The following is a 23,864-nucleotide window of genomic DNA, read 5'->3' as shown; positions in this document are numbered from 1 at the left end:
TGCAAGCCATGGTATTTCCTGTGACACTCTATGGAAACAAAATTTGGACTTTGAAGAAGTAAGATAAGACTATTGATGCTTTTGAAGTTCAGTGTTGGAGAAGAGTCTTCAGAGTACCATGGACAGTCCAGAAAAAAAACAAATGGATCACTGAACAAATCAACCCAGAGTTCTCTCTCGAGGCACAAACGACCAGGCTCAAATTATCCTACTTGGGATACATTCTGCAAAGACCCAGCTCTCTGGAAGAGGCTCTAAAGCTGAGAAGGTAGAAGGAAAGAGAAGACGACCATTGGCAATGGGGGCACCGTTGGAAGACCTGAAAGACAAGGTTAGAGACAGATTGTTCGGCAGAAAATCTATGTGATTGATAGGAGGCAACAATGACTTGATGGCACATAATTCAACACTCAAACCATGATGAAGCAAACCAAGGTTCAGCATGATATGTGAACCTACTCAGTATTGATGTAAGATCTGTGTTAAGTATTTTAGTAGAAAAATGTTAAGCGGCCTTCCTCTTAGGTATGTCTCAGCAGGTGGCAGCATCTGGCTGATTTGTGTCTGGGTTTGAAGTTAAGCCGGACTGGCCTGGTTAGTAATTGGATGGGAGACCTCTAGTAAATGCCATGGCTATCAGATAGACTGGAAACTTGAAAAGATTGGTTGTACCACGGTTCTATTTTCTACAAGGCCATTGGTGTTCCTCAGTCAACTGAACTTGCTTACTTCCAGAGTGCTTGAAACCCAGGATTTAATCTTCATTAAGGGATTACAGTGTCCACTGGAGACACCTGTGGCCACTAGAGGATGCTGTAGATTCATCAGTCACCCTGAGTCAGATGCAGTGCTGGGGCGCGCAGCCTGCTGTTTCACTGCCCACCTTTCTACATCGCTTAGCATTTGCTCTGCTTTGCATGATCGCTAAAAAGAGATGACACCGTCTTCCGCCATAGTGGTAGGGGAAATGGATGAATACTGGGGCTGGCTGAAGATCTGGAGATGAAGCATCAAATGTGAGTTGGAGCTCCCATAAATGCCTGTACAGCATATGGTAGGGCCAGTTCTGAAAGAGAAGGTTCTGGATTGGTCACCGAAGACTGACCTGGCTTAGTTTTACAACATAGGGGTGTGCACGTGTGTGTGTGTGTGTGAGAGAGAGAGAGAGAACATGTACACATAAGGGAATCCTGGGTATTCTCACAGTGGTAATGGATAGATTACAGCCTTGTGTAATGTACTCACTACCAAGAAGTTGGTTTCAATAAGACACTATATGGATGGATGAGAATCTTGAGTAAACCTTCCTCCACCATGTCTGGATTTAGTGCTTTCCATGAACTTCATCTACAGTAATTATCCTTTGGAAGGATCTCCCCCCACCCAACCCCAAGATTCAGATGGTCCTGACCTTGCTGGCCTCCAGAAGAACTTTAACAAGCTATTGTTAATACCTGGCCCCTTGGTGCTGGGGCCAGGATGAGCAGAGGTCCCATCAAGAGGGTCATATGACTATGAGCCAGGTTGCCTATTAATGATTGATTTTTAATTCAGATTGTTCTTTGCTTGTTGTTTTTTTTTTTAATGATTTTAAGATGCCTAGAGTCCCAGTGTTTGAGTTGGGTGGCCCTATAAATAACATAAAAATTCCCTGCCACCTTGTCCAATCACTATTCTGCCCTGGTGCCCAGGGACATGACATGGAGTAGAATTGCCCAATTAACAGATAAAAATCTTATATCGAAAACAAGTGGACAGTATGCAACCCCCTTTGCTTTTAACGGGGAAGGTACTTTCCACAACCGCCTTGACTCCACTTGATGGTAGTTGGACTTTAACCCCCATAATTCCCAGACAGCCAAGGCCACATTGATTGAGAATGATGAGAATCAACCTCCAAGTAACGTGGAAGGTAGCATGTTGGGGAAGATAGGTCTACAACAGTGCTTGCATAGATGCTATATTTAATCCAGAGCCAGCAAGGACTAGGTGATGTAGTGGGGAACGTGCTGGACTAAGCCCCAGGTTCTAGTTCATCACCTGTTGGCCTCGTGGGGTTAACCAGATAGGAATCACAACCAGATGAACTAATTCTACTTTACAGTAAAGCCACATTGACAGAATTTTGCAAGTGTGAAAGTACATCTCTCCCCCCACCCTGCTTCCTTTACAGCCCAAGAAACTAGGGAGGGTCTCTTCTAAGCCTTTTGCCCCACCCACTATGCAGCTGTGGGCTATGCTCTCTCTTATCTGACCATTCCCTTGGCTCTGTCTCTTGGCCCAGTCTCCCAAGGTCTTTCCCACACACCATCCCACCACCACCCCACCAGCCACAGAGGCTGCCTGGAGGGACTCTGGAACAGTCTCTCAGCCCAACCTACCCCACAGAGCTGCTGGCCTGGGGCTAAAATCAGGGGCGTTCCAGGTGTACGTCTGCTTCCTGAATCTTTTCTCTAAGAATCCAAATGTTCTTTTTGAAACTTGCCGAGGGAGAATGAAGCAAACAAATGCCTATCTTAACAAATTGCCCTCTTGTTGGAAGTCCCCGTAAATAATGACTAAAAGACTCTTGTTTGGCTCAACATGTTGTTAACATTTTGAAAAAGACAAGGGCAGGGGGAAGGCGAGAAAGGGCCGGAGCTGCGGGCTGCTGGGGTCCCTTCACCTGAACACTGTTACAGCAGCCCAAGCACCCCCCACCCCATGACTAATGGGTAGCCTGGAGCATCCTGGCTACTTTTTTCTTGCCACATTCTGTGGAAGTCATACATCCCCCCACAAAAAAAGGGGGTGGGTGGGATTAAATGCAAATAGAAGTTGCAATAATTTCGGGATAGAGGTGGGGCAGTGACACCATTTTCTAGAATCTGGATGCTTTAGCCTTTTCGGTGACTCTTTCAAAATGCAGCCTATCCCCGCTGGTCAGTTCCTTTTGCCCGCAAAGTGCGGGGCGGGGAGAGAAAACTCTTTGCTCCTGCGTAGAAAGACGGCTGGCAATTTCTTCACCGTTTCCTCTTCTCCCGGGAAGGTAACTCTCCTCCTTTAAGCCTCGCTGAGAGCCGTCGCCCTGGGCAGGCTGGCCACGAGCCAAGGGCTGCCCCGGAGCCACGGGCGTGCGCAGCAGGTGGGCTGCGAGAAGCGCGCCCGGGGGTGCCGCGTCCCCACGGGGGAAGCCCGGCGCGCGACGTGGCAGGAACCCGCCCGCCTTCAGGTGCGCCGGCTCAGGTCCTCGCCGCTCCCCTTTCCCACGGCTCCCTCTGGCGGCGGGTCCGGGAACAGCCGCTCGCGCGCCCCGACCGCTCCCGAAGTGAGCTGGAAGACTACCGCCAGGTCCGGCCTGCAAAACTCCGGACGGCCTCTAGATGGCAGCAAGGCCGTACAAAAACCTCCTCCGGTCTCCCTGAGGAGGGCAGCCCGGCGCCCCGGCTCTGTGCTCACTGCGGGACTCGAGGAACCACCCGCCCGCCCGCCCGGCTGCCGGCGCGGGGCCGCGGGGCGAACCGGCGCGCGGCGCAGCCCGGGCACGAAGCCGTTTCCCCGCGAGCGATCGCGCGACCCGCGAAGGGGAGGCTTGCTTTGCAACCCGCTCCGCCAAGCAGCCCGGAGGCGCGAGGCAAGCGGGCGAGGTCCGGGGGCGATGGGCGTTGAGGGGGTGACGAGCCTCGGGGCAAGAAGGAGCGGAGGAGCAGACCGCGAGGGACGGGGCGGGACGTCGGCGGGCAAGATCGCTCTTGCCGGGAGAAGCCCCGGGCGCTGTGGCAGAGGGATCCACTGGGATCCCAGATGCGAGGAACTTGGCGTTCGCTAGATTTTCTTTTGAAGTTTGCTAAAACCCGGAAGTGAGGCTTCAGAGCGCCCGTCGTTTTCCCCAGGCGACGGGGTTTAGAGGACAAGCAGGGAACCCTTTCCGACCATCCCGGATCCTCTCCTGGCGGGCGGGGTGGGGCGATCCCGTTAAAGGGCTCGCTCGGTCGAGAGCCCCGGGCCCGCGACAGGCAAGAGCGAGCCGGGCGCAGCTCGACCGAGCAATGGAAGTTTTCCTGGGTGGATTTCTGCCGGTTGCAATGGCAGAGGAGGCACGGGGGGTGAGTGCGCGCGCGCGCGATCATTTTAAAGCGCATCTCCAGAAAGTGTAGGTGAGGGGTTTGGGGGGGGGGTGGCAGTTTGCAAACAGAATAATTGGTGGAGCAGAAATGCTCTGGGCATTTAATGCACCGCTGAGTCAGGATCACACCAGGGGGATAAAGGGGAGTCTTTACAAGGAAGAAATCTTTTCCTATCCGAGACCCTGCAGGTGGGGGAGAAGCAGTGCAACGCTTCTACTCTCCCCCCCCCCCCCGCATCTGCAAGGGGAAGGGGTAGAAAGCCCAAACGAGAGGCTCTCCACTTATCCAAGGGGAAGCCCCTCCCTCTGCCCCGCTTGGGAGGCGGGGCTTCTGGCCAGGTGTGCTCTGATCTCCTGCCCTTTGCTTTGGGTGGGGTGGCCAAAGGGCAGGCGAAAGGTAAGGGGGAAACCGTTGCGGCCGAGGGGAGAAACCTCGCTGTCCCCCGGGTGAGCGGCCCCCCTCCGCCCCCAGGCAGGAGAGTGGGAACGGGGCTTCGGTGGCCGGGGCGAGGGCTGCCCCCTTCTTCAGCTCCTTCGTGGTCCGCTCAAAGTCCAGCCCAACCGGGAGCTGCTCAGCTGGTCTCCCGGCTCCGCTTTGGAGGCCCAAACCCCGCTTTGCGAACTGCGCGCGCAAGGGACCAGGTTGGATCTGGGGCATCTCCGGCGCAAGGGCGAGGGGAAAGGCGGTGTCGCGGGGCTGCAGGACCAGAAGCCTGCCTGAGCGGCTGGTCCTTCTTGTTTCTGAATCTGGGCACGGCTGAAACGCAGAGGTCCTATTCCAAGGTCTGGGGTTAGCGGTTGCTCCAGGCCAGCTGGAAACCGGCAGGGTTACCTGCTGATTTGGGCGGTTGGGGGCTTGGCCTGCAAAGATTTATGGCTGTGTGACAAGAGCCCTCATGTGGCGGGGCGGCGGGGGGGGGTTGGCTTTGTTTTGCTTTAATGCAATTTATTGTCTGATTTATTTCATATTTGTGGAACTATTCTTTCATTTTAAACTGGAGCATAAGGTCTTCTCTTTACAATAAGACAAAATCATGGTTATATCCCTCTCTCTCCCTCTCTCTCTCTCTCACACACACACACACACACACACACACACACACACACACCTCGTTTGTAAACTTTTGAAGGAAGTGCTGTGTGGGATCTATCCATGCATATAAATATTCTATCCCCGTATGACCTGGGGCTTAATTCCTTCCCTCTATTGATCTTTTATCTACCTTTAAGCCTCTTATAAATCGATCACCATCTGCCTCCTTGCTTCTCGATCCAGAGAGGGCACCAAGCGGAACTATCCATCTTTGCGCTCTCCAGAGACAACCGTCCCTCTGCTCGCTTGGATTCTGAGCCAGTGGCTCCCTTTGAAGCTTTGCATGTCCAACTTGCCTGACCCAGACAGCCTTTCTGAGCAAGGAAAAGGAGGAAAGCTTGTCTTCATTTTTACTGTGTTCCTATTATTAAATCTATAAGACCAGCAACAAAATAGCACAGCATAGAATGTTCCTGATGCCTTTTAAAGCAAATGCCATTTGCTTTTCGTTCCTCACGGTCAGGCAGTTAGTTCGGTCAGGCAGTTCGTTTCACTGAGCTGTTTTGAGGGAGAGCCCCACTTTGGTTTTTAGGAAGATTGCTGCTTTCTCAAACTTCCTTCTTGTGCAGAAATTCCTCTCTTTTTGGCTCCATAAAGATCCCCATTTGGAGAATCAGTTTTGTAGTACTATGTGGGAAGATTTGCAGTGAGAATCTGTGATTGCCTGTTGCTTCCTGGTTCATCTTGTGTACATGTAGACATATCTGCAGGGAAGGGTCAAAAAAATCAAGATGGCGGCCATGATGGTCCAGTAAAAGCTCCACCCATTTTTATCTAGAATGCCTTGCACGTAAAAATGGGTAGAGTTTCAATCACACCATTGGGGTCACCATCTTGACTTTTTTGACCACCATCTTGACTTTTTTGACCATCCCTTCAGGACACCCTTCTTTCACTCCATATCATGTACAGAACATATGTAGGTTCATCCTTCTTTCTCAGGTCTTATCAGCTTTTCCAACTGGAACTGATTTTACATTTACTAATAAAGAAATTGAAAGTAGTTCTGGAATGAAAACCGAAAAGAAACACCATAACTTGAGCTATCTGGAATGGTCCAAGGATCAAAATCAAAATAATAAAAAAGTTAAAACATGTATTTGTTTCAGTTATGCAGGACCTACTTTTCAAACAGTTTTTTTTTCCAAAATGTCTATAATTAAAAAAAAAAATCTACAGCAATCAAACCCAGTGCAATAAATAAATAAATAAATAAATAAATAAATAAATAAATAAATAAAGAAAGAAAGAAAGAAAGAAAGAAAGAAAGAAAGAGTCAGTTAGTTAATTAGTTAGTTAGTTAGTTTTAGGCATAAAAACTTCCCCTGAAATGTGAAATTGGTTAGAGAATGGACTGTTTTAGGAAAGATAGTTTTAGGAATATAAGGGGAAAAAGAAGTGGGAAATGAATGTTGCTTTTTAAAGTAATGCTTCCCACCTACATTTTTATAAGCTACCTGTATTAAGCCTGTGCCAATGTAATTCAAATTTGTGTCTGCTTTGCATTTTTTTAATTAGTGAATTGAACAGACCTAAATAAAAACAATTCAACAGTGATACTACAAGCTAAAAAGGTACACAGTTACTGCTAAGATAAACTAAAATTTAAGGAAAACATCCATATCATGTTAATGTACAACTAACTTAGTCCTGTAACATGTTATTAAATCTTAACCATATGGAAACTTAATCTTCTCATCTCTACAGTACAAAGATAGTTCAGTGGAGGGTCATTAAGGACAAGTTTTAAGCCCTGTTAGTTTAATGACTCACTGCGTTAGCCTTGTGATCCTGATTTTTAGGTTAGGAATAGGGGGTTTGCAAATTGGCCTTCAAATGCTTGTTGTTTCCTTAATAGGCCCAGTCCAAGAAAAGTTTTCGTCATTCCTTGATTGCTAAGAAATACATTTTGCTTTCATCATCAAAACTTTTTCCATGCTATTGTCACAGATTGGCAGCCAGGAAAAAAGAATGTGGCTTAAGTCTGCAATTTTCTATATTAACTTTCTCTGACCTAGTCTCCTCTGAATGTGTAAGGCACTGTTTTTCAACCTTGGCAAATTTAAGACGTGTGGACTTCAATTCCCAGAATTCCCCAGCCAGCTTGGGGCTGGGGGAATTCTGGGAGCTGAAGTCCACACATCTTAAAGTTGCTAAGGTTGAGAAACGCTGATCGAGGTTCACATCCAACAGTGCTAGTGTAAATACGTGCTGTTCATATAGATAAAGTGTTTGGAAATAGGAAATAAACTGTTAGGAGGTGCTGATCAGAATTAGGGAAATGCAGCATTAAACAGGGTAATTATCTCAATCCTGATTCCAGAGTTTTCTTAGCTTTAATCCTAGTTAGAATGATTGGGAACAGCTAGACATCAGTTATTTATATTAATGTATATTATATTAACTAATTTATATTAGAAACTGTCAAGAATCTGCCCAGGACAGATTGTGGTCAAGCAGAAGCCAAGAATTCAGAAACGGGTTTCTGGATTCTGCAAGGACCAGAACATGATTGGGAATGATCCAGAAATTTAAAAAATGAGATGGCAGATTTTAAGAGTGGGGGGCAGGAAAGCTTCTATAATTAGGAAAAACTAGGGGTGAAAATATACAGCCTGAAGATAAAATAAAATCCAGACATTTCAGCCATCCTTGAATGATCAGGGTGCAGAGAAATCCTTCCTTTAGGATCTAGACCAGTGTTTCTCAACCTGGGCCACTTGAAGATGTGTGGACTTCAACTCCCAGAATTCCCAGCCAGCTGGGGGATTCTGGGAGTTGAAGTCCACACATCTTCAAGTGGCCCAGGTTGAGAAACACTGGTCTAGGAGTTTTAGCTCCTGCAACAATTTATCACCATCCAGAACCATGGAAATCTGAGAAAAGTTGGAACTACAAGGTTCCAAAAGAAGCAAATATCTGTAGCTCAGGGTTGAACTGCGGAGTCCTTGGGGTTCTCTGAGCTTGGTTGTTTTCTTGCCGACGTTTCGTTACCTGGCTAGGGAACCTCTTCAGTGCTAGAATGGGATGGGGTTTGCTCTCTGTTTCTATACTGTGGCAAAATACAAGCTTCCTTTCTCTTCCACCTCCAGCGCTTCTGAATTCATGGAGAGCCCCAACAATTTCTGCCGCCTTTGTGGCACCGTGCTGCGTGGGAATCACCGGCGATGGCTCTTCAGCCGAAACAGTAGCGGCTCACGCCCCGACCTGCTGGTGGTGCTGTCCTATGTCCTCGACCGAGAGCTTCCCCAGCGTGGAGATGGGCGCGGAGAATTCCTGTGCGGGAAATGCGCCCAAGCCTTGGGGCGGGTGTATCATTTTGATACTGTCATCGCCCGGGTTCAAGCTCTCTCCATTGACCGCCTCCAGCGCCTGCTTTCGGAAAAAGACCAGCTGGCCCGCTGTCTGCGCCACATCTATGCACGGCGGTTTCCAAATAACGGGGACTCTGCCTCCTACACGGGCCAAGAGATCTCAGCCAGCCTAGCGGATTTGCCCCAGGTCCAGTACCAGCGCCTTCTGCAGGACGATATGGCCCTTTCTGAATACGAGTGCTGGGCTGACACCCCCAACAGCAGCCAGCCGGGCACTCCGTGTCGCAACCACCAGTGTCACAGCTGCCACGGGCTGAGGGTGGATGACTTCAATTACGAGTGGGTGTGCCGGACTCCGAGACGGCTGGGAACGTGGTCTCCTGTCTTCGCCCTCTGCCGGGACAAGTCGCAGAGCATGCCCACGGTGTGTTGCGCTGGCTCCCAGGCCTCCCTCCGGTCCCCGAGCTTGGGGGACGTCGAGTCCTGCTCGATGCTCTCATTGGATACTTTGCCAGAATCGGATCTAGCCTGGGAAGCGCTGAAAGCCCTGCGGGGCATTAGAAGGAAGCGGCTGAGGGTCCCAGAGGGCAGCAAGATCCCTGTCCTGGTGGGCAGCTGGCGCATGGCCACCCCCCAGAGAGACAGCCCCGTGGGAGAAGAAGCCTATGATGAGCTGATGGATGAGTTTTTGCCGCTTGAGTCAAAGGTAAGAGGCACAAAGAGGTAAGGTGGGGTCAGCTGAGTTCAGGCATTATATTAAGCTGTGGTTGGTTCTAACCACCATTTGTTGTTTAAGACAGTGGTTGGATTCAGACATCCTGCTAAGCTATGGTTGTCTGAGATAGTGATAGTGATGGGTTCCCACATTCCACTGGGATCACCTCTTATGGGTTCAGCCATAATTGATTTGTTTGATTGTGGAATCAAATCACATTATGGCTGAACCCATAAGAGGTGATCCCAGCTGTGAAGTTTCTACTCAACCTTCAGTGTTCCTTTCTTGAGGAAGGACAGAATGACGTAGGACTCTGGGACAGCTTCAGCCATGGTGGAAGATGCACTTTACTTTCACAAGCCTCCTTGGGGTCAGGCTGAGAGCTGGCCTTTCTTTCTTCAAAGTCTTACCATGGCAGCCAGCGTTTGGGCTCCGTCTGCAGGGGTGTCCACAAGGGAGGTCAAAAAAGTCAAGATGGCAGGTGCATCCATGCAAGCAAATCCCTGCCCCTTTCTTGCATCCATGTGACATCTGCAATGCCCCGTAAAAAGGGGCAGAGCTTCAATTCCTCAGTGGTGCCTGCCATCTTGATTTTTTGTCCTCCCCCATGGATACACCTAGTGCAGGGACTGAAGCCCAGGATCTCAAGGGCACCCTTGGCAGAAAAAGAGGCGTAGCTGTGGAATTCTTGGAGTTGAAGCCCACGCATCTTAAAATTGCCAAGATTGAGCAACACTGCTCTAGGGGAGGCCCCATGGACTTCATGGGGAGGTCCCTGAGACTTCAAGGGTGAAAAAGGAGATGGGATGAAGGGAACTCAGAAAGGAGCCTTGTGGTGCATCAGCTGAAGACTGTCTCTGTTACCCAAAGACCCTGAGAAGGAGATTAAAGCTTAGAAAGCTTAGCCCTGGGCCAGAAGCCAGCATAGGTGGGGAATCAGGACTTCTGGCAGCCCAAGATGTTCTGCAACCCATTGGAAGTGTGAGTTTTGAATGAATGCATGTCCTTCCCCAAGCTCCAGATTCAGCGGTCTCTCTACCAGGACCTTGAAAGGACTTTCAATAACTTGAAGGAACGCCTCGAGGCAGCCGAAGGAGAGCGGGAGAGCTTTCAGGAGAAGCAAGGAGAGGCACCCAGCCAGGTAGAGCTCTTGGGTCTTCCTTGTCTCCTCTCGAGCGGCGCCTCCCAAGAAGCTGGTACCACTCAAGGGCAGCAGAACTGACTCCTCCCCACACCCCACGGATTCTCCCTCTTTCGCCCAGAACATCCCCATTCATTCTCTCCGGCAGCAAATTAGCTTTACGCCTGATAAACAGGGCTGATTGCAGGCAGAAAGAGAACTAGTCCAGCCCCTCCATTCAAGGGGGCCTTGAATGTAACCTTATACCAGTGTTGTCCAAACTTGGCCACTTTAAGATGAGTGGACTTCAACTCCCAGAATTCCCCAGCCAGCCAGCCATCTTAAAGTGGCCAAGTTTGGACAACACTGCCTTATACTGTTTGTCTGATGCACGCTGCTTGGCCCATTGCAGCCTCTCCCTTTCAGCCCCATTCCAGGCGTGGTTGAACCACGGCTTTTTGAATAAATCAGAATTAAAGTGGCAGACGAGGGAAGATGCTGTGACTCGATTATCCAATGCCTGGTTTGTTCCCCTCCCTTCCTCTGTCAGTGATGCCAAAGAGAGTCGACTGATTCTGGTAGGCTTAAATGAAAAAAGAAGTGGCGGAGGAGTGTAAGCCAGGATTCTGGGTTCAGACGTAAGGATAAGTTATGATTAAAGCAAGATAGCATTGGTAAACTGATGACACAGTGTGGCTTCAAGATGTGCTATGTTGCCCACAATAAAACACAGCTCCCTTCCTGGTGCGTTATGCTAAGCCAGAAAGAAGCAAGTAGAATTACGGTTTAAATTAACTGAGATCCATGCTGGTCTGTCCCATTCAGATTCTCTGGGATTTAAAACTAGCTTGAGATCCTAAAGCAGTGTTTTTCAACCTTGGCGGCTTTCAGATATGTGGACTTCAACTTCCAGAATTCCCCAGCCAGCATGGCTGGCTGGGGAATTCTGGGAGTTGAAATCCACACATTTTAAAGTTGCCAAAGTTGAGAAACACTGTCCAAGGTGTTGCATTAAAGTCTGGCAGGCTCCTTAGATGTTGTTTCTTTCTACAGCTGCTCAAACTTCAAAACCTCTGTAATGTTTGTAAATCTCCTACTTATTCATTTATATTTTATATTTCTTTGATCCCTTTTTTCTGATTCTTTTTTTTTTTCCCACAGAGGTTTTTCTATACTGTATAACCACTAGCATAAATTTTATTTTTGTTAAAGTTGCTTGTTCTATCTCACAATAAAAAGGCTTAAAATGCATTTTTTTTAAAAAACATGCAACATTTTTTCATCCCGTATCCAACGGTTCCTTCTCTGCTATCCTGTTTTAACTCTGTGCCTGAATCCAGACTGATAGAAGCAAAGTTTTTTATTTCTTCAATGCAGCGTCAAGGAGGTGACCTTGACAGAAAGAAGCAAGAACAGTTACATAAGCAAAGAGGGGTGAAATTTTCTTTAAGTCCTAGGAAGCAAGATAGTTTTCGGAAGCGACTCAGGGAAACACCTCTGATTCAACGGGGTATAAGAAAGCAGGGAGATACAGCACAATCAGGCTTGCAAGATTCTGTTATAGGAAATACAGTTCTAGTCTTCCTGTGGAGTTGAATTTCTGGTCTGGTCTACCTAGTGGGGCTGATCTTTTGTAATGGTCTGTGGGAGTGACCTTGGGAAATAGGAGGAACAGCTGCAGACTGGACAATGTCAGATAAGAGGCAGCTGAGCCCACAGCAGGAATGTGGGTGTGGCAAACATCTCAGAAGGGACTGTAAAGGTGAAGAGGAAGAGATGTAATTTAGACTCACAAGATGCTGTTACTGTAAACTTACAATAAAGATAGAACTAGTACTTCTGGGCGTGCCTCTTGTCTAGATCACCTCACAAGGCTGACATATTTTCCTCTTACTTTATTGCCCACCCCCCCATCCCTCCCTGGCATAGGAAGCTGGAATTCCACTTGAGAAGGCCGTGAATCACCAGGAGCAGCTGATCCATCAACTGACCAGGTGTCTGCAAAGCAAGGAGGAGGTCCTACAGGTGAGCTGAGCAAGAGAAAGACACCCCTGGCCTTCCAGGAGACCAAGCGACCAGCTCATGTGTCTCGTTTCCTTGAAGTGGGTGACGGAGATCATAAGGGAAGATGAACGAGCTAAAGTGAGAGGGCAGTTTTTAGCCAAATTCCCACTGGCTCAGGTAAAAAGGCCAACAGCGGCTCTTTTCCTATTTCTGCCTGGAAAATAACACATTTGGAACAGTTCCAGCTGCTCCATTTTTAATCTCCTGAAGAACCAGCAGCGTCGGTCCAAATCTTTGCTTGGCTCTTGATCGGCAATCTGTTCTTCATTAATCCTACCTCTCAGGCTTGTTATAAGGTTACCGTGGAAATGTGTAAAAGGATGTGCAGGTAGATCATGATTAGTGTGAGTTTGAATAATGCCATATTCAATTTAGCGTGAATTGTCAGTTGATACCAGGTCACGTTTAATGCAACTCCAAATTCAGTTAATGCAAGGCGAGCACGTGTGCAGTTGAGACTTGCGCATGTGTGGTGGGGTTTTTGGAAACTGCTAATCCTTGTGTCTGCAAAATGGAGAAAAGGAGTAATTTGCAAGTGAAGGAGTTTACTCTCAAGGAATTTGAAGAGATCTTTTGAGCTGTACAATTTGTGAAGCAAAAAATTATGTATGCTGACCCTAACCTCAGTTGAAGCGTGCAGATTCGCCGAGATGTGCGTAAAGCGCTCTGTGTCTACCAACATATGCATGAAGATTTAAAAAAAGAGAAAACAGTTCAGTCTATGCTGCTAAAATATATTGAGAAACAGTAAAGATGTTTTTGTCAGTGCAAGCTTAGCTTTAGGAATGATATTTAGAATTTTTTTATTTTTATTTTGCTTTCTATAGCTGCTCTGTGACTTTGGCACCCATACATTTAAATTATAAGTATATTCTTTTTATCCTTTACTGTAATATTTCATTAATATACATAAAATGTATAAAATTTATAAAAAAAAAATAATTTATAAAAATTGTTCATTGCCTGTTCCCATTGAGCTGGAACCAATTACCATATTTTCCATAGAAATATCACTTTGAATAGTGCAAATTTGAATAATGCAACCATTTCATCAGATTCATTAACCACACTAATCAAGACCTACCTGTATTGTTTGAGTTTCCTAGAGAAAATGTAGAATCAGCAGGTAACACAGTAGATTATTGACTAAAAAGTTATTTGAGATGCAAATATCCCAAATAATAATGAAAAAGGAAGAATTTAGTCCCTTCAGAGAGAAACTCTAACCCTTTTGCCCTATTTTTATTTTCCAGGAGTGCCTGGTCATCTTGCTGTCACTTGGATCACCTGGGGTGAACCCCCCCATGTTGGAAACCCTGATCAAGCAAATGGCCCAGCGTCTGAAAGATAGAGACCGAGCATTAGAGGTAAATTGCACAGAGGAAAAAGCCATGCGTTATCCCCTTTGGGAGCAACCAGGGATCCTCGGTTGTTCAGATTCAGAAGTGAGGAGCCAAAGTTCCCTGTTGGACAAGGATGGGCAACCTGTGGTTCTCCATATGTAGTTGAACTACAATTCCCAACAGCTGAGCCAGCAAGGCCAAAGATGAAAGATTCTGGGAATTGTAGATGAGCAACATCTGGAAGGCTGGATTAGTAGCTTGGTAGCAAAGCACAAGCTTCTGATGTTGAAATCCCAAGTCACACGCAGAAGGTCTTCATCTTCTCCAGTTCAAAAGGTCAATATTGGACAGCAGGGCCATGAGTGACAGAGATGTTGTTGAATGTAGGGAATACTGGCTGGTTCTTGAGATACTTAAAAAACATGGTAAGTTTAATATCTTCCAAGTAGTCTTGGATGCAGAACGATGGGTGAGAAGCTGGCTCAGAAGAAAGAATGGGTAGAGTGGCTGGACAGCTACATTTGAGGCAGTCTAGCTGGAATATCCCCAGCATCACTCTTGCTTGCAGTGACAGAAGGAGAGCCCTTGTTTGAATTTATGCAGACAAGATACACTATGATTGTAGGCCAACTTAATCTCTGAACCAGAAGTCCTTGATCCCTGGCATAACAAGATATAAAATGGTTGCTCAAACACGGAATCTGTTTCCCTTCTGCTCCCTGAACACTGAGATGACTTGCATGCATAAGCCTACATTGAAATTATTGTAGCTAGGTCTTCTTTTTTAGTGTTACTGAGGAATATTTTGTTACAGTATTTCTACAGTCATTGAACCATTGGAAATCAGAAATATTTGAGGATCTTTGGGGTAATAGATCCTACTTCCCACCTCAAGGTGTAAGATAATTCCTAATTCACTTTTTCTCAACTGCTTTGACCTCTACAGAAGACTCTATCCAGCCATTTCTCGGCCCTGAAGTCTGTGCACCGTCAGCTGAGGCATCTTCAGGAAGCACTGAAAGATAAAGATGCTGACATGGCAAGACTCAACACCAGCCTCCGCACAGAAGAGGAGACCATGCATGTATGAACGGACAGATGAGTGCTGGGGTCAAATGGGAAGGGATCCAGTAATACAGACAATATGGTGGAAGATTGTTTGACTTGGTGTAACATGATGGAAAAAGACACTGTATCTCTGGCTTCTTTTGTAGTAGTTTTTCTCATGTTTCTGAGTGTGTGAGATTTTAACTTCTAATAGTGTTTAACAATATTGTGTTTCTTCTTTCCAAGTTTCTTGCCTTTAGGACTACAGAGAAGCATTGACCTGTTGCCTCATGCCAGATATATCATATGTTGTTCTATTTTCTTTTCTTTTTCTTTTTAAAAATCCATTCTTGCTGTACAAGTAATGTAAATTTTTTCTAAGGTCAGAGGAACAAACCTGGGTGCAAAATCTCTACTAGATATTGCCAGGAGATGAGGCTTATGTTAGATGACAATCTACTGCAGTTGGTTTGTCTGGAGGCTCTTCTTATTTACCTTCTGTGGTCCTTCTCCTTCCCTTCCCCCAATGTCCCAGGCTCTGCGGGAGCTTTTACACCAGAAGGATCGGGAAATCCAGCGTCTGGAGTCTCTCTGTGCCTCAGCTCAGGAATTCTGGCGACTGCAGGGCCAAACCTTGCTTTTCACTTTGAAGGAGAAGGAAGCCTTAATCAAAGCCCTCCAGGAAGCGTTGGCCAGTAGCACCAAGGATGTGGAGGTAGCTCTTCCTGTCCCAAGTTCAGAGTTTACTTATTGATGTGTTATATTTGTATCCTGCCTTTCATTCAGGACCTTGAGGCATCATACGTTGTGCTCTTCCTCCTATTTTTCCATACAACCATAATCTTTTGAGGTAGGTTGGATGGAGAGAGGGTTCCAAGGACCGTCCATGGTTGAAGGGTGATTAGAACCTGGGTCTCTGTTCTCTTAGCCCAGAACCTTCCCTACCACCCTACACTGGTTGTTGGGCTGAGAGAGAGGGACTGGCCTGGAGTCCCCCAGGGAACAACCATGGCTAAGGGATGATTAGGCTAAGGCCTCCCTGCTCCTAGTCCAGCACCTTCCCCACTACCCTACCTGGACCCGCAAACATTTTTAGATGTATCATGGAATATGGCCCTTTCCAGATTGGACAACTTCAAGCAGCAGGTATAAGTGGGCACATTTGCTTCCTGTTGCTGTTTTTTAAATCTGCTTATGGAATGCTTATCTAGCATCGGCAATTTAATCTGATGTGTGCAACAAACATTTGATGCAGAAGAGGACTCAGGAAATCCACTTAGCCATCCCCAGCTTTCGAATGGTGATATTTGGGGCAGGCTATACCACTTGATCTCTGCAGGTAGAATGCTGTAAGAGCTCTACTTAAGGGCTCCTTGCAGGTCTTGTGGGGGGAACAGTGTTGGAAACAGGGTGCTGGGTTAGATGGCTTAGCCTGAGGCAGAATAGCTGTTCCATGTACCCATAGATCAGTGTTTCTCAACCTTGGGAACTTTAAGATGCATGGACTTCAACTCCCAGAATTCCCCAGCCAGCATGGCTGGCTGGGGAATTCTGGGAGTTGAAGTCCACACATCTTAAAGTTCTCAAGGTTGAGAAACACTGCTATAGATGCTGAGAACTCAGTTTCAAAGAAGAATGCCTGAGAGACCCAGCAGTACTAGTAACACCACAGGCTCCTTTCCTGTCTCCCAGTTATCACTCCACTGTCGTGGTATTAGGCATCTAGACTGAGGCTAACTGTCCTCTTGGTTCCCTTTCCGTTTACAAAAGGCTACATGACATTGAACCAAATGGTGCTTAGTTTGGGCTTAGCTAGTAATAGCAAGTCAGCTATTGTGGTTAAGGTCCACAACCCAGGCAGAGGATGGCTTGCTTGAGGAACCATGGTTAAACTGTGACTTAGCACAAGAAGGACACACTGCTGCAGAAGAGGCTAGCCTGAGCCTTCAAATATGACAAACAGAGTAAACTGAATTATTTATTTATACAGCGATTGTATTTTCAGTTGCTTTGCCTAAACCATTAGTGAGCTTGAACACACATTTTGGTGAAAGTGGCATGAAGTCAGAATAGTACCCAATAGAAGTATGTGTGTTTATTATTTCAATTTATATGGCTGCCCATCTCAAATTCCTGACTACGGGTGGCTCACCACAGTTTAAAAAGGCATAGAAGTTGCTTGTTAATCTCATGTACTGTGGCAGAAGCTGTTTTTTTTTAATTCAATATTTTTTAATCCTTTGCTTTTATGTAACCTCTATTCAAATATCCCAGAGTTACTTCACGGATTTTCCCTGCCCAGTCCTTGTGTTAATCCTTTAGGATAAACTGGAATTAATTGCTCCAGATTTGGGACTTGGAAAGCTAAAAATTGTGTAGAACGAGGCTGCCCCAGGATCAGAATCCCACATTTGCCTTTTTGGTGATATAAGCATCCCAGGATTTGGAGAGCATGAGAAAGAAGCTTTCATTATTATCTGCCATATTAGAAAACAAAACAGGGTGCTCCAGATTTTTTTTAAATGCATAGAAAGATACCTGCTTAGATATTGCAAACGCCTCATTTGCAAAGAGGATCTCTGCCGGCTGCCTCCCTCCCCAGCTCTGAATGCGACTTCTCCCACCTCTCTCTCGGCTCCAGGCCCTTGCAAATTCCCTCAGCAGCTCCGACTTTGCTCCAGGGTTGCTCCAGCGGATCCAGGAGAAGGAAGATTTGCTGGCCCAGGCCTTGGCTGAGCAGACCCGGGTCCAGGCCCAGTGGCCAAGGCAACTGCAGGTGGTAGAAGATGCAGCTACTGCCCGAGAACACAAACTTCAAGTAAGGATTGGGGGGCACCACGTGGTCTGGGACCCCAAGGAAAGCTTGGCCTTTCTCCTCAACCTTGTCTTTGATCTCCAATCCAATCTCCTTTTCCCATGAAGGAAGAGTAGGCTGGGGGTATTTTACCCAATTTCTCTATTAGAAAGACCCCCCCCTTTGAGTCAGGGTTGCCAACTGACTAGAAAACCCCTCACCTGAGTGCTCCTGCAACTTTCATCAGCAACCTGGTTGGTACTTAATTGCTGAGGGAAGTTTTTCAAAGGATGGGAGTGATGGTTCTTGCCCACTCCTGCCTGCAAACTGAACTGCTGGTTTAAAAGCAGAAGAGCCAGGATAGAGGATGAAAGACTGACCCAATTGACACCCCCCACCCCAGACACTGCCTCCCTTTACCAGGTATCTTCCAGAGGTGTTACATTTTAATAGCTGTAACATCCTGATTCTAACACATCTGGAAAGCACCATATCCAGGAAGGTTAGGCGAACTATAGGTCTGGCAACCTTTTTTTCTTGGAAAAAGTAAAGGACCAACCTGAAAAAGGGCCAAATCTGAAAGAGGTTCATAAGGCTAAAACATTTTAATTGTTTATAATTTTGTTTTACAAGGGAAAATTCCAGAGCAAAACCACAAAAAACTTTACAAAAGCACCTACTCCAACAGAAATACCTAAAATCAAACCATATATGTAAATTTATTTTAAAAAGACAATTCAGTTTCCATATTTGGCACAGGAAGATGAAAGATTGATTGTGATTGATGAGGTGCCATTAAGTCATTTTTGACTCCTAGCAACCCTGTAGAGAGATTTTCTCCCCGAGAATGTGAAAGACTGTCATTCAGGAGAACCATTGGTACCGTAAAAGTTAAATGACCAAAATAAAGGCCAGAAGTGAGTTTTTGAAAAATCAATACATCTAAAGTACAGCTTTCTGAAAGAAAGGACCTATGGTCCCTGTAACTATAGGCCAGTGCAATTTAAAACGTTTTTTATTATACCTTCTCTGTGGACCAAATGCCTTCTGCTTCTCTATGCCTCTTTAGGAGCAGCTGCGTCAGCAATCACAGGATGCCAAAGAGCGGGGCCAGGAAATTGCAAATCTCCGCAGGCATCTGGCCCAAGCTGAAGCCAGAGTAAGCCAAGGAGCTGTTCTCCTAGAGGAGCGTTGCACGGAATTGGCTCGACTCCGAGGGATGGAGAACATAAAGGAACATGCCCTGGAGGTGATAAAGGAGTCATCAAGGCATTGGGAAGCAAATCAATGACAGGAATAGGATTCTCAGATTTGGGCTTAGAAACACTCAATTTTTTCTCCAAATTATTGTCAAAATAATTCAAAAAAGTTTAAAAAGTTCCTAAAAAAATACTCCAAAAAGTTTCTCCAAATTATTGTCTGTGCTATACGCTTCTTGAATGGGAGAGATTGGGAGGAGGCCGAAAACAAAACAGGAGGAACTCTAGGTGTAAACAGTGAATAGATGGGAAAGGAATTTGTTAATAGCTCAGTTTAATGTCATAAACTCAGTCCAGGTTGCAAAAGTTTGGAAAGAAGAGATTGACAATGTTTAAAGAGACTCTCTTCCTTAATTCATTCACTAATTAAAAGGGGCTGGAGGCTCCTGTCACAATTTCTGTGATTCAGTACCTTACCCCCAATTCTTGCGTTAAAACTCCTGATTGAAGTCTGTGATTCTTGCTTTCTGGAATGGTGGCCTGCAAGAACACTGAGACCTTCTTGAGAACTTTGACCCAACAGTGCAAATCTTCTCGGTTTAGATGATCAACGGGGCTGAATTCTAGATAAGATTACCTAGGATTTCTAATTTCTACTCCTGGGTCTGGCTGCACCCACTCTAGGCTTGCAGCCCAAGTCAAGTGAGCCCCAAAGAATGTGGGGGCCCTGAACCCCCAAAGCTTATTAGGCAAAGGGAGGCCACAACCCACAACTCATTTCAGGTGTTAGCAAATTATGAGTTTTTCATTTATTGCTATTTCCAGGGAGAGGGGCTTGTGGGATTTTGGCATCGAAAAAATTATTATTCAACTGTCCTTGAATAATAAGTGACTGATAGCCAGTCCTAAATTGCATATCTCTTATCAATTGGAAATGATCAGGTGGAGTCTTTTCCCTTTCTTTTTACCCCAGCTTTAAACGTTCAGTATTCCCTTTTTTTTTTTTTTTGCAGGATCTACTGAAGGAGACCCTTCCCCCCTCTTTCCCCCCTCTTAATTTGATTTCCCTTCAGTTTCCGAAATAAAACGAAGCTTTTAATACATTGATCAAATACATCTTGCATCTTTCTCCTTGTTGTGATAAAAAATCCTCCCTGCTCTAACAACTTTTTTCTTTTTCTCCAACCCCAGTTCCAATATATAGCAACTTCTCTCCATACGGGATTAGCCACCACCAGTGTTTTCCCCAAAGAAGTGCCTTTTCAGCAGGCACGATTTACTTAGGGACATCCATGGGTGCCAAACAAATCAAGATGGCAGCCATGTGATTGCATGTAAAAAAGGAGGGGGCTTGGATTGCATGGGTGCTCCCACCATCTTGACTTCTTTGACCCTCTCCCCCTTCCCATATATCCCTGGATTTACTCCTTCTGTTTGTGCAGGTTTGACTTCATGTTTCTCTTCCATTTTTGGCAGAAAGCTCTGCGAGAGGGAGAGGAGAAGGACCGGATCCTTCAACGGTTGCAGGCGCACTGGGCCAGGGGAAGGATGCGCGTTCCAACAGGACAAAGTAAGCCACCGGGAGAAGGCTGAGAGGGTTGGAATGGAGAGCAGGGCCAGCCCATTGCAGACTCTTGAACGAGGCCAAGAAAACGCTTGTGGCTGGGAGCGGAACCTTAATACAGAGCTAAATCAGCTTCTACACATTGGAGATGCTAGGCACACACAACTATGTCCTCCTTGTTCTTGTGGGTTTGGCTTGGTTGCTAAACTGCTCAAACTCTACAAGGGAGGGAGGGAGGGAGGGTGGGTATTGGAGAGAAAAATCAGAGCTGAAAAGCATATCAACAGGGAAGCCTAGATTTAACTAATACAAGTAGTCCTCATTTAACGACCACAATAGGGACCAGAAAAATTGTTGTTAAGTGGGATGGTCGTTAAGTGAGGCATCACATGACCACACATGAATTTACATTTTTTGCAGTGTTCGTTAAGTGAATCACCGCTTTTGTTAAGCAAATCACATGATTGTTGTGAATCATGTGGTTCCCCACTGATTTTGCTTGCCGGAAGCTGGCTGGGACGATCACAAATGGCAATCATGTGACCCCGGGATGCTGCAACTGTCATAAGTGTGAGCTGGTTGCCAAGTGCCTGGATCACAATCACGTAACCGTGGGGGCGCTGTGACGGTTGTAAGTGCGAGGACCAGGTACAAGTTACTTCTTTCAAGACTGTTGTAACTTCAAACAGTCGCTAAATGAATAGTCGTTAAGTGAGGACTACCTATATTGAATTTCAGACTGAGATGGGTGCTGATTTTTTCCCCTCCATTGCCATAGTATGTTAACTTGATGTTTCAGAATCTCAAGGTTGTTCTTGGAATACTTTAGAAACTACAGAGCTTTCTGCATAGGACTTCTACTTAGGACTGTTTACTGGCACACATCACTTTGGGCTTATAATAAATAAAAGTCTACCATCCCCGGGCCCTTCCATCTATTCTTGTAGAGGACCTCTCCTCAACTTCATGGCATTCAGGTGTGTTGACTTCTGGTAGTTTCCCAGAAGGTCTTCTGGGACTATTTAAACCAGTGTTTCTCAACCTTGGCTGCTTGAAGATGTGTGGACTTCAACTCCCAGAATTCCCCAGCCAGCCTTGCTGGCTGGGAAATTCTGGGAGTTGAAGCCCACACATCTTCAAGCGGCCAAGGTTGAGAAACAGTGATTTAAACCAACAGCACCTATATCGCAGCATTGGCTTTGATGATCTGATGTAATTGGTGCTGTTTATTACTGTTATTTATTTTACTAATATCTATAAACCACCAAGAATTCACTAGGATTGAGACGGTGAATGAATTTCATGGAGGGATGGACAGATAGACAGAGGGACAATTATTGTGGTTTAAACCCAACCTAGCTAGAGAGTACTCAGGAAGGCTTTCAGCAACTTCACCCATCCTGAATAAAATTGCCCAGACTGATGATACGTCCAGATAAGGCTCAGGAAACCACCATAACTCAGAAAAAGAATTTTATGTGGATTAGGCTTTATCACCTGCCATTTATCACCGTCCTCTGTATTCCTTCCATCTTTTTATTTTCATTTTCTTATCCTAACCCTCAGCTAAAGAGGATGCTTTCTGATTGAGAGTGCTAGGTCCTCTCCAATTAGGAGTTTCTTCAACTACCTACAACCTGCTCTGGAATCAACTGAAATAGTGTTGGCTCCAATCCAGATCGTTGGCAAACCATCTTCTTTCCTCCAAAGCATTCCTTCCTAGGCTTTAAGCAACAATGAATCTCATGATACCTGCAATGCTAACGATTTGGGGGTTCCTCTAAAAAGCAATAACAATGTGTTTCCCCCCCCCCATTTCCAGGCAATCTCCTCCTTCCTCCCGTTTGAACCTGACCTCCAAGATCCAAAAAACAAGAGATGATGAAGGATGAGAATTGGCACTTGATGAATGGAAATAATGTGCAGGGGTTGATAGATGAGGCGGTGTTCTGATTTTTTTCATTGCTGGGGAGGGAAGCTACGTGTAGCTGGATGAATATTGATGGGGTTGCATCTCATTGTAATGAGGGAAGCTCCTCGTCAGAAGGTTTTGCAAGGTAGAAGCTGCTGCTTAGAAATTCACTGCCTGAAATAAATTAAAGTTGTAATAAGGGTGTGAAGTGATATTTCTGAGGTTTCTTTGGTTTTTCAGGAGAGGGTGGCCCATTCTAACAAGGATCAGGCAGAACCAAAGTATGATCAGGAGATTCAGCATTACTATCTTCACCATCCATGGGGTTCTCTGCATTTTCTGGATTTCTATGGCTTTCAGAACTACTGGCCAACCCAGAATCCAGAAAGCTTCCAGGTCTTTTCTTAAGGCTGCTTCTACAGTAAAGCCACCTCTCTTATCCTTGGATGTTCAGTTCCCAATCTGTGGCTTCTCGCTTAGGGAAATCCCAGGACCCCATCCTGGGGGGTGGTCCGACCTCCTAAATGTGAAATGGAAAGCTGCAATTCTGCTTTCTTGGGGGGCTGTTTTCTCAAAGAGCAAGCTGGTGGGAAAGCACGATCACCATGGGTTCTTCATCGCCATCGTCTTCAACAAGGATCTTGCTCCAGTGATATAACTGAAAACGGGGAAATTCTGTAGGGACGCTTTGGAGAACCTGGGACTGAGGGCATCAGCTGAACCAGGATGCATTCCTGGGAGAGGGTATGGCCTGCTGGAATCCTGCTGCAAAGTCCTGAGGTTGAGAAAGCATTTTTCACCTTTTACAATGTTGTCATAAACCTGGTAACGCTATCTTTTTTCTCCTTTCTGATTATCGATTGATTTTCTCCTGCACTAAGGCAGAGATTGGCAGCCTGGTGCCAGCAGCAAAGAGCTGCAGAACATCTGGAGGGTATCAGCTTCCTTTCTAAATGTTTTAAATTCTAGCTGCTGCCTTGGACCCTTGTTTAAAAAGCATATTTTTTATTATCTTTAGATAATAAAGAATGTAGCCTCGCTCTTAAAGCAGAGGTTAATTCTGACTTCGTGTTGGATTCCCCAAGAATCTTCACCACTTCTACTGCATTTGCTTTATATTTCGCTCACTCAGCTTGGGACTCTGCTGGACCAAACTCCTTCCCACTCCTTGGGCTATTCCAATAAAATAAAAGTTTGGGCTGTTATGCCAACTGCAGCTTCACCTGATGCAGGAGGACTACAGTGGCTACAGTGATTTGGGCTGTCCTCACCATTTGGTTAGACAATTGGTTAGCGTGATGTGCTTTACATGGGGCTGCCCTTAAAGACTCTCTGGAAATTGCAGCACGTCCAGTGGGTTAGTGTATTAACTGGCTCCTGGCACTGGGAGAACATGACACCGATTCGTGGGTCCCTGCACAGGTCACCACTTGGTTTCTGGGTATATTTTTAGTTGCTGGATTTGACCTATAAAGCCATGGGTACTTACAAGTCTGCCTACTCCAAATAGCATCAGCTTGACCTATTACAGCAGTGTTTTTCAAACTTGGGCACTTGAAGATGTGTGGACTTCGACAATTCTGGGAGTCGAAGT

At 46.1% G+C, this 23,864-nt stretch overlaps 1 protein-coding gene across 8 annotated transcripts; it reads left to right on the top strand.

The window, feature by feature from the left end:
* The first annotated feature begins 3,000 nt into the window (after positions 1-3,000).
* Positions 3,001-22,474, top strand: LOC103065446 (uncharacterized). 8 transcript variants are annotated; one of them, XM_025176362.2, is made up of 11 exons: positions 3,001-3,028; positions 8,291-9,218; positions 10,243-10,368; positions 12,277-12,372; positions 13,665-13,778; positions 14,701-14,838; positions 15,337-15,516; positions 17,443-17,619; positions 18,665-18,844; positions 20,271-20,364; positions 22,181-22,474. In XM_025176362.2, the coding sequence occupies exons 2-11, from the start codon at positions 8,304-8,306 to the stop codon at positions 22,204-22,206; spliced, it is 2,046 nt and encodes a 681-aa protein (XP_025032130.1). In that variant the 5' UTR covers positions 3,001-3,028; positions 8,291-8,303; the 3' UTR covers positions 22,207-22,474. The 8 variants fall into 8 exon arrangements, with proteins under 8 accessions (XP_025032130.1, XP_087984835.1, XP_025032127.1 ...); XM_088128709.1 differs by lacking the exon at positions 3,001-3,028 and adding an exon at positions 3,189-3,211; XM_025176359.2 differs by lacking the exon at positions 3,001-3,028 and adding an exon at positions 3,272-3,613.
* Positions 22,475-23,864: the final 1,390 nt, after the last annotated feature.

The sequence above is a fragment of the Python bivittatus genome, unplaced genomic scaffold (genome assembly GCF_059951505.1).
Source record: "Python bivittatus isolate LINGU-HERP-01145 unplaced genomic scaffold, Pbiv_v1 ctg000800_np1212, whole genome shotgun sequence".
Lineage (NCBI taxonomy): Eukaryota > Metazoa > Chordata > Lepidosauria > Squamata > Pythonidae > Python > Python bivittatus.
This window is presented reverse-complemented; position numbering and strand designations above follow the sequence as displayed.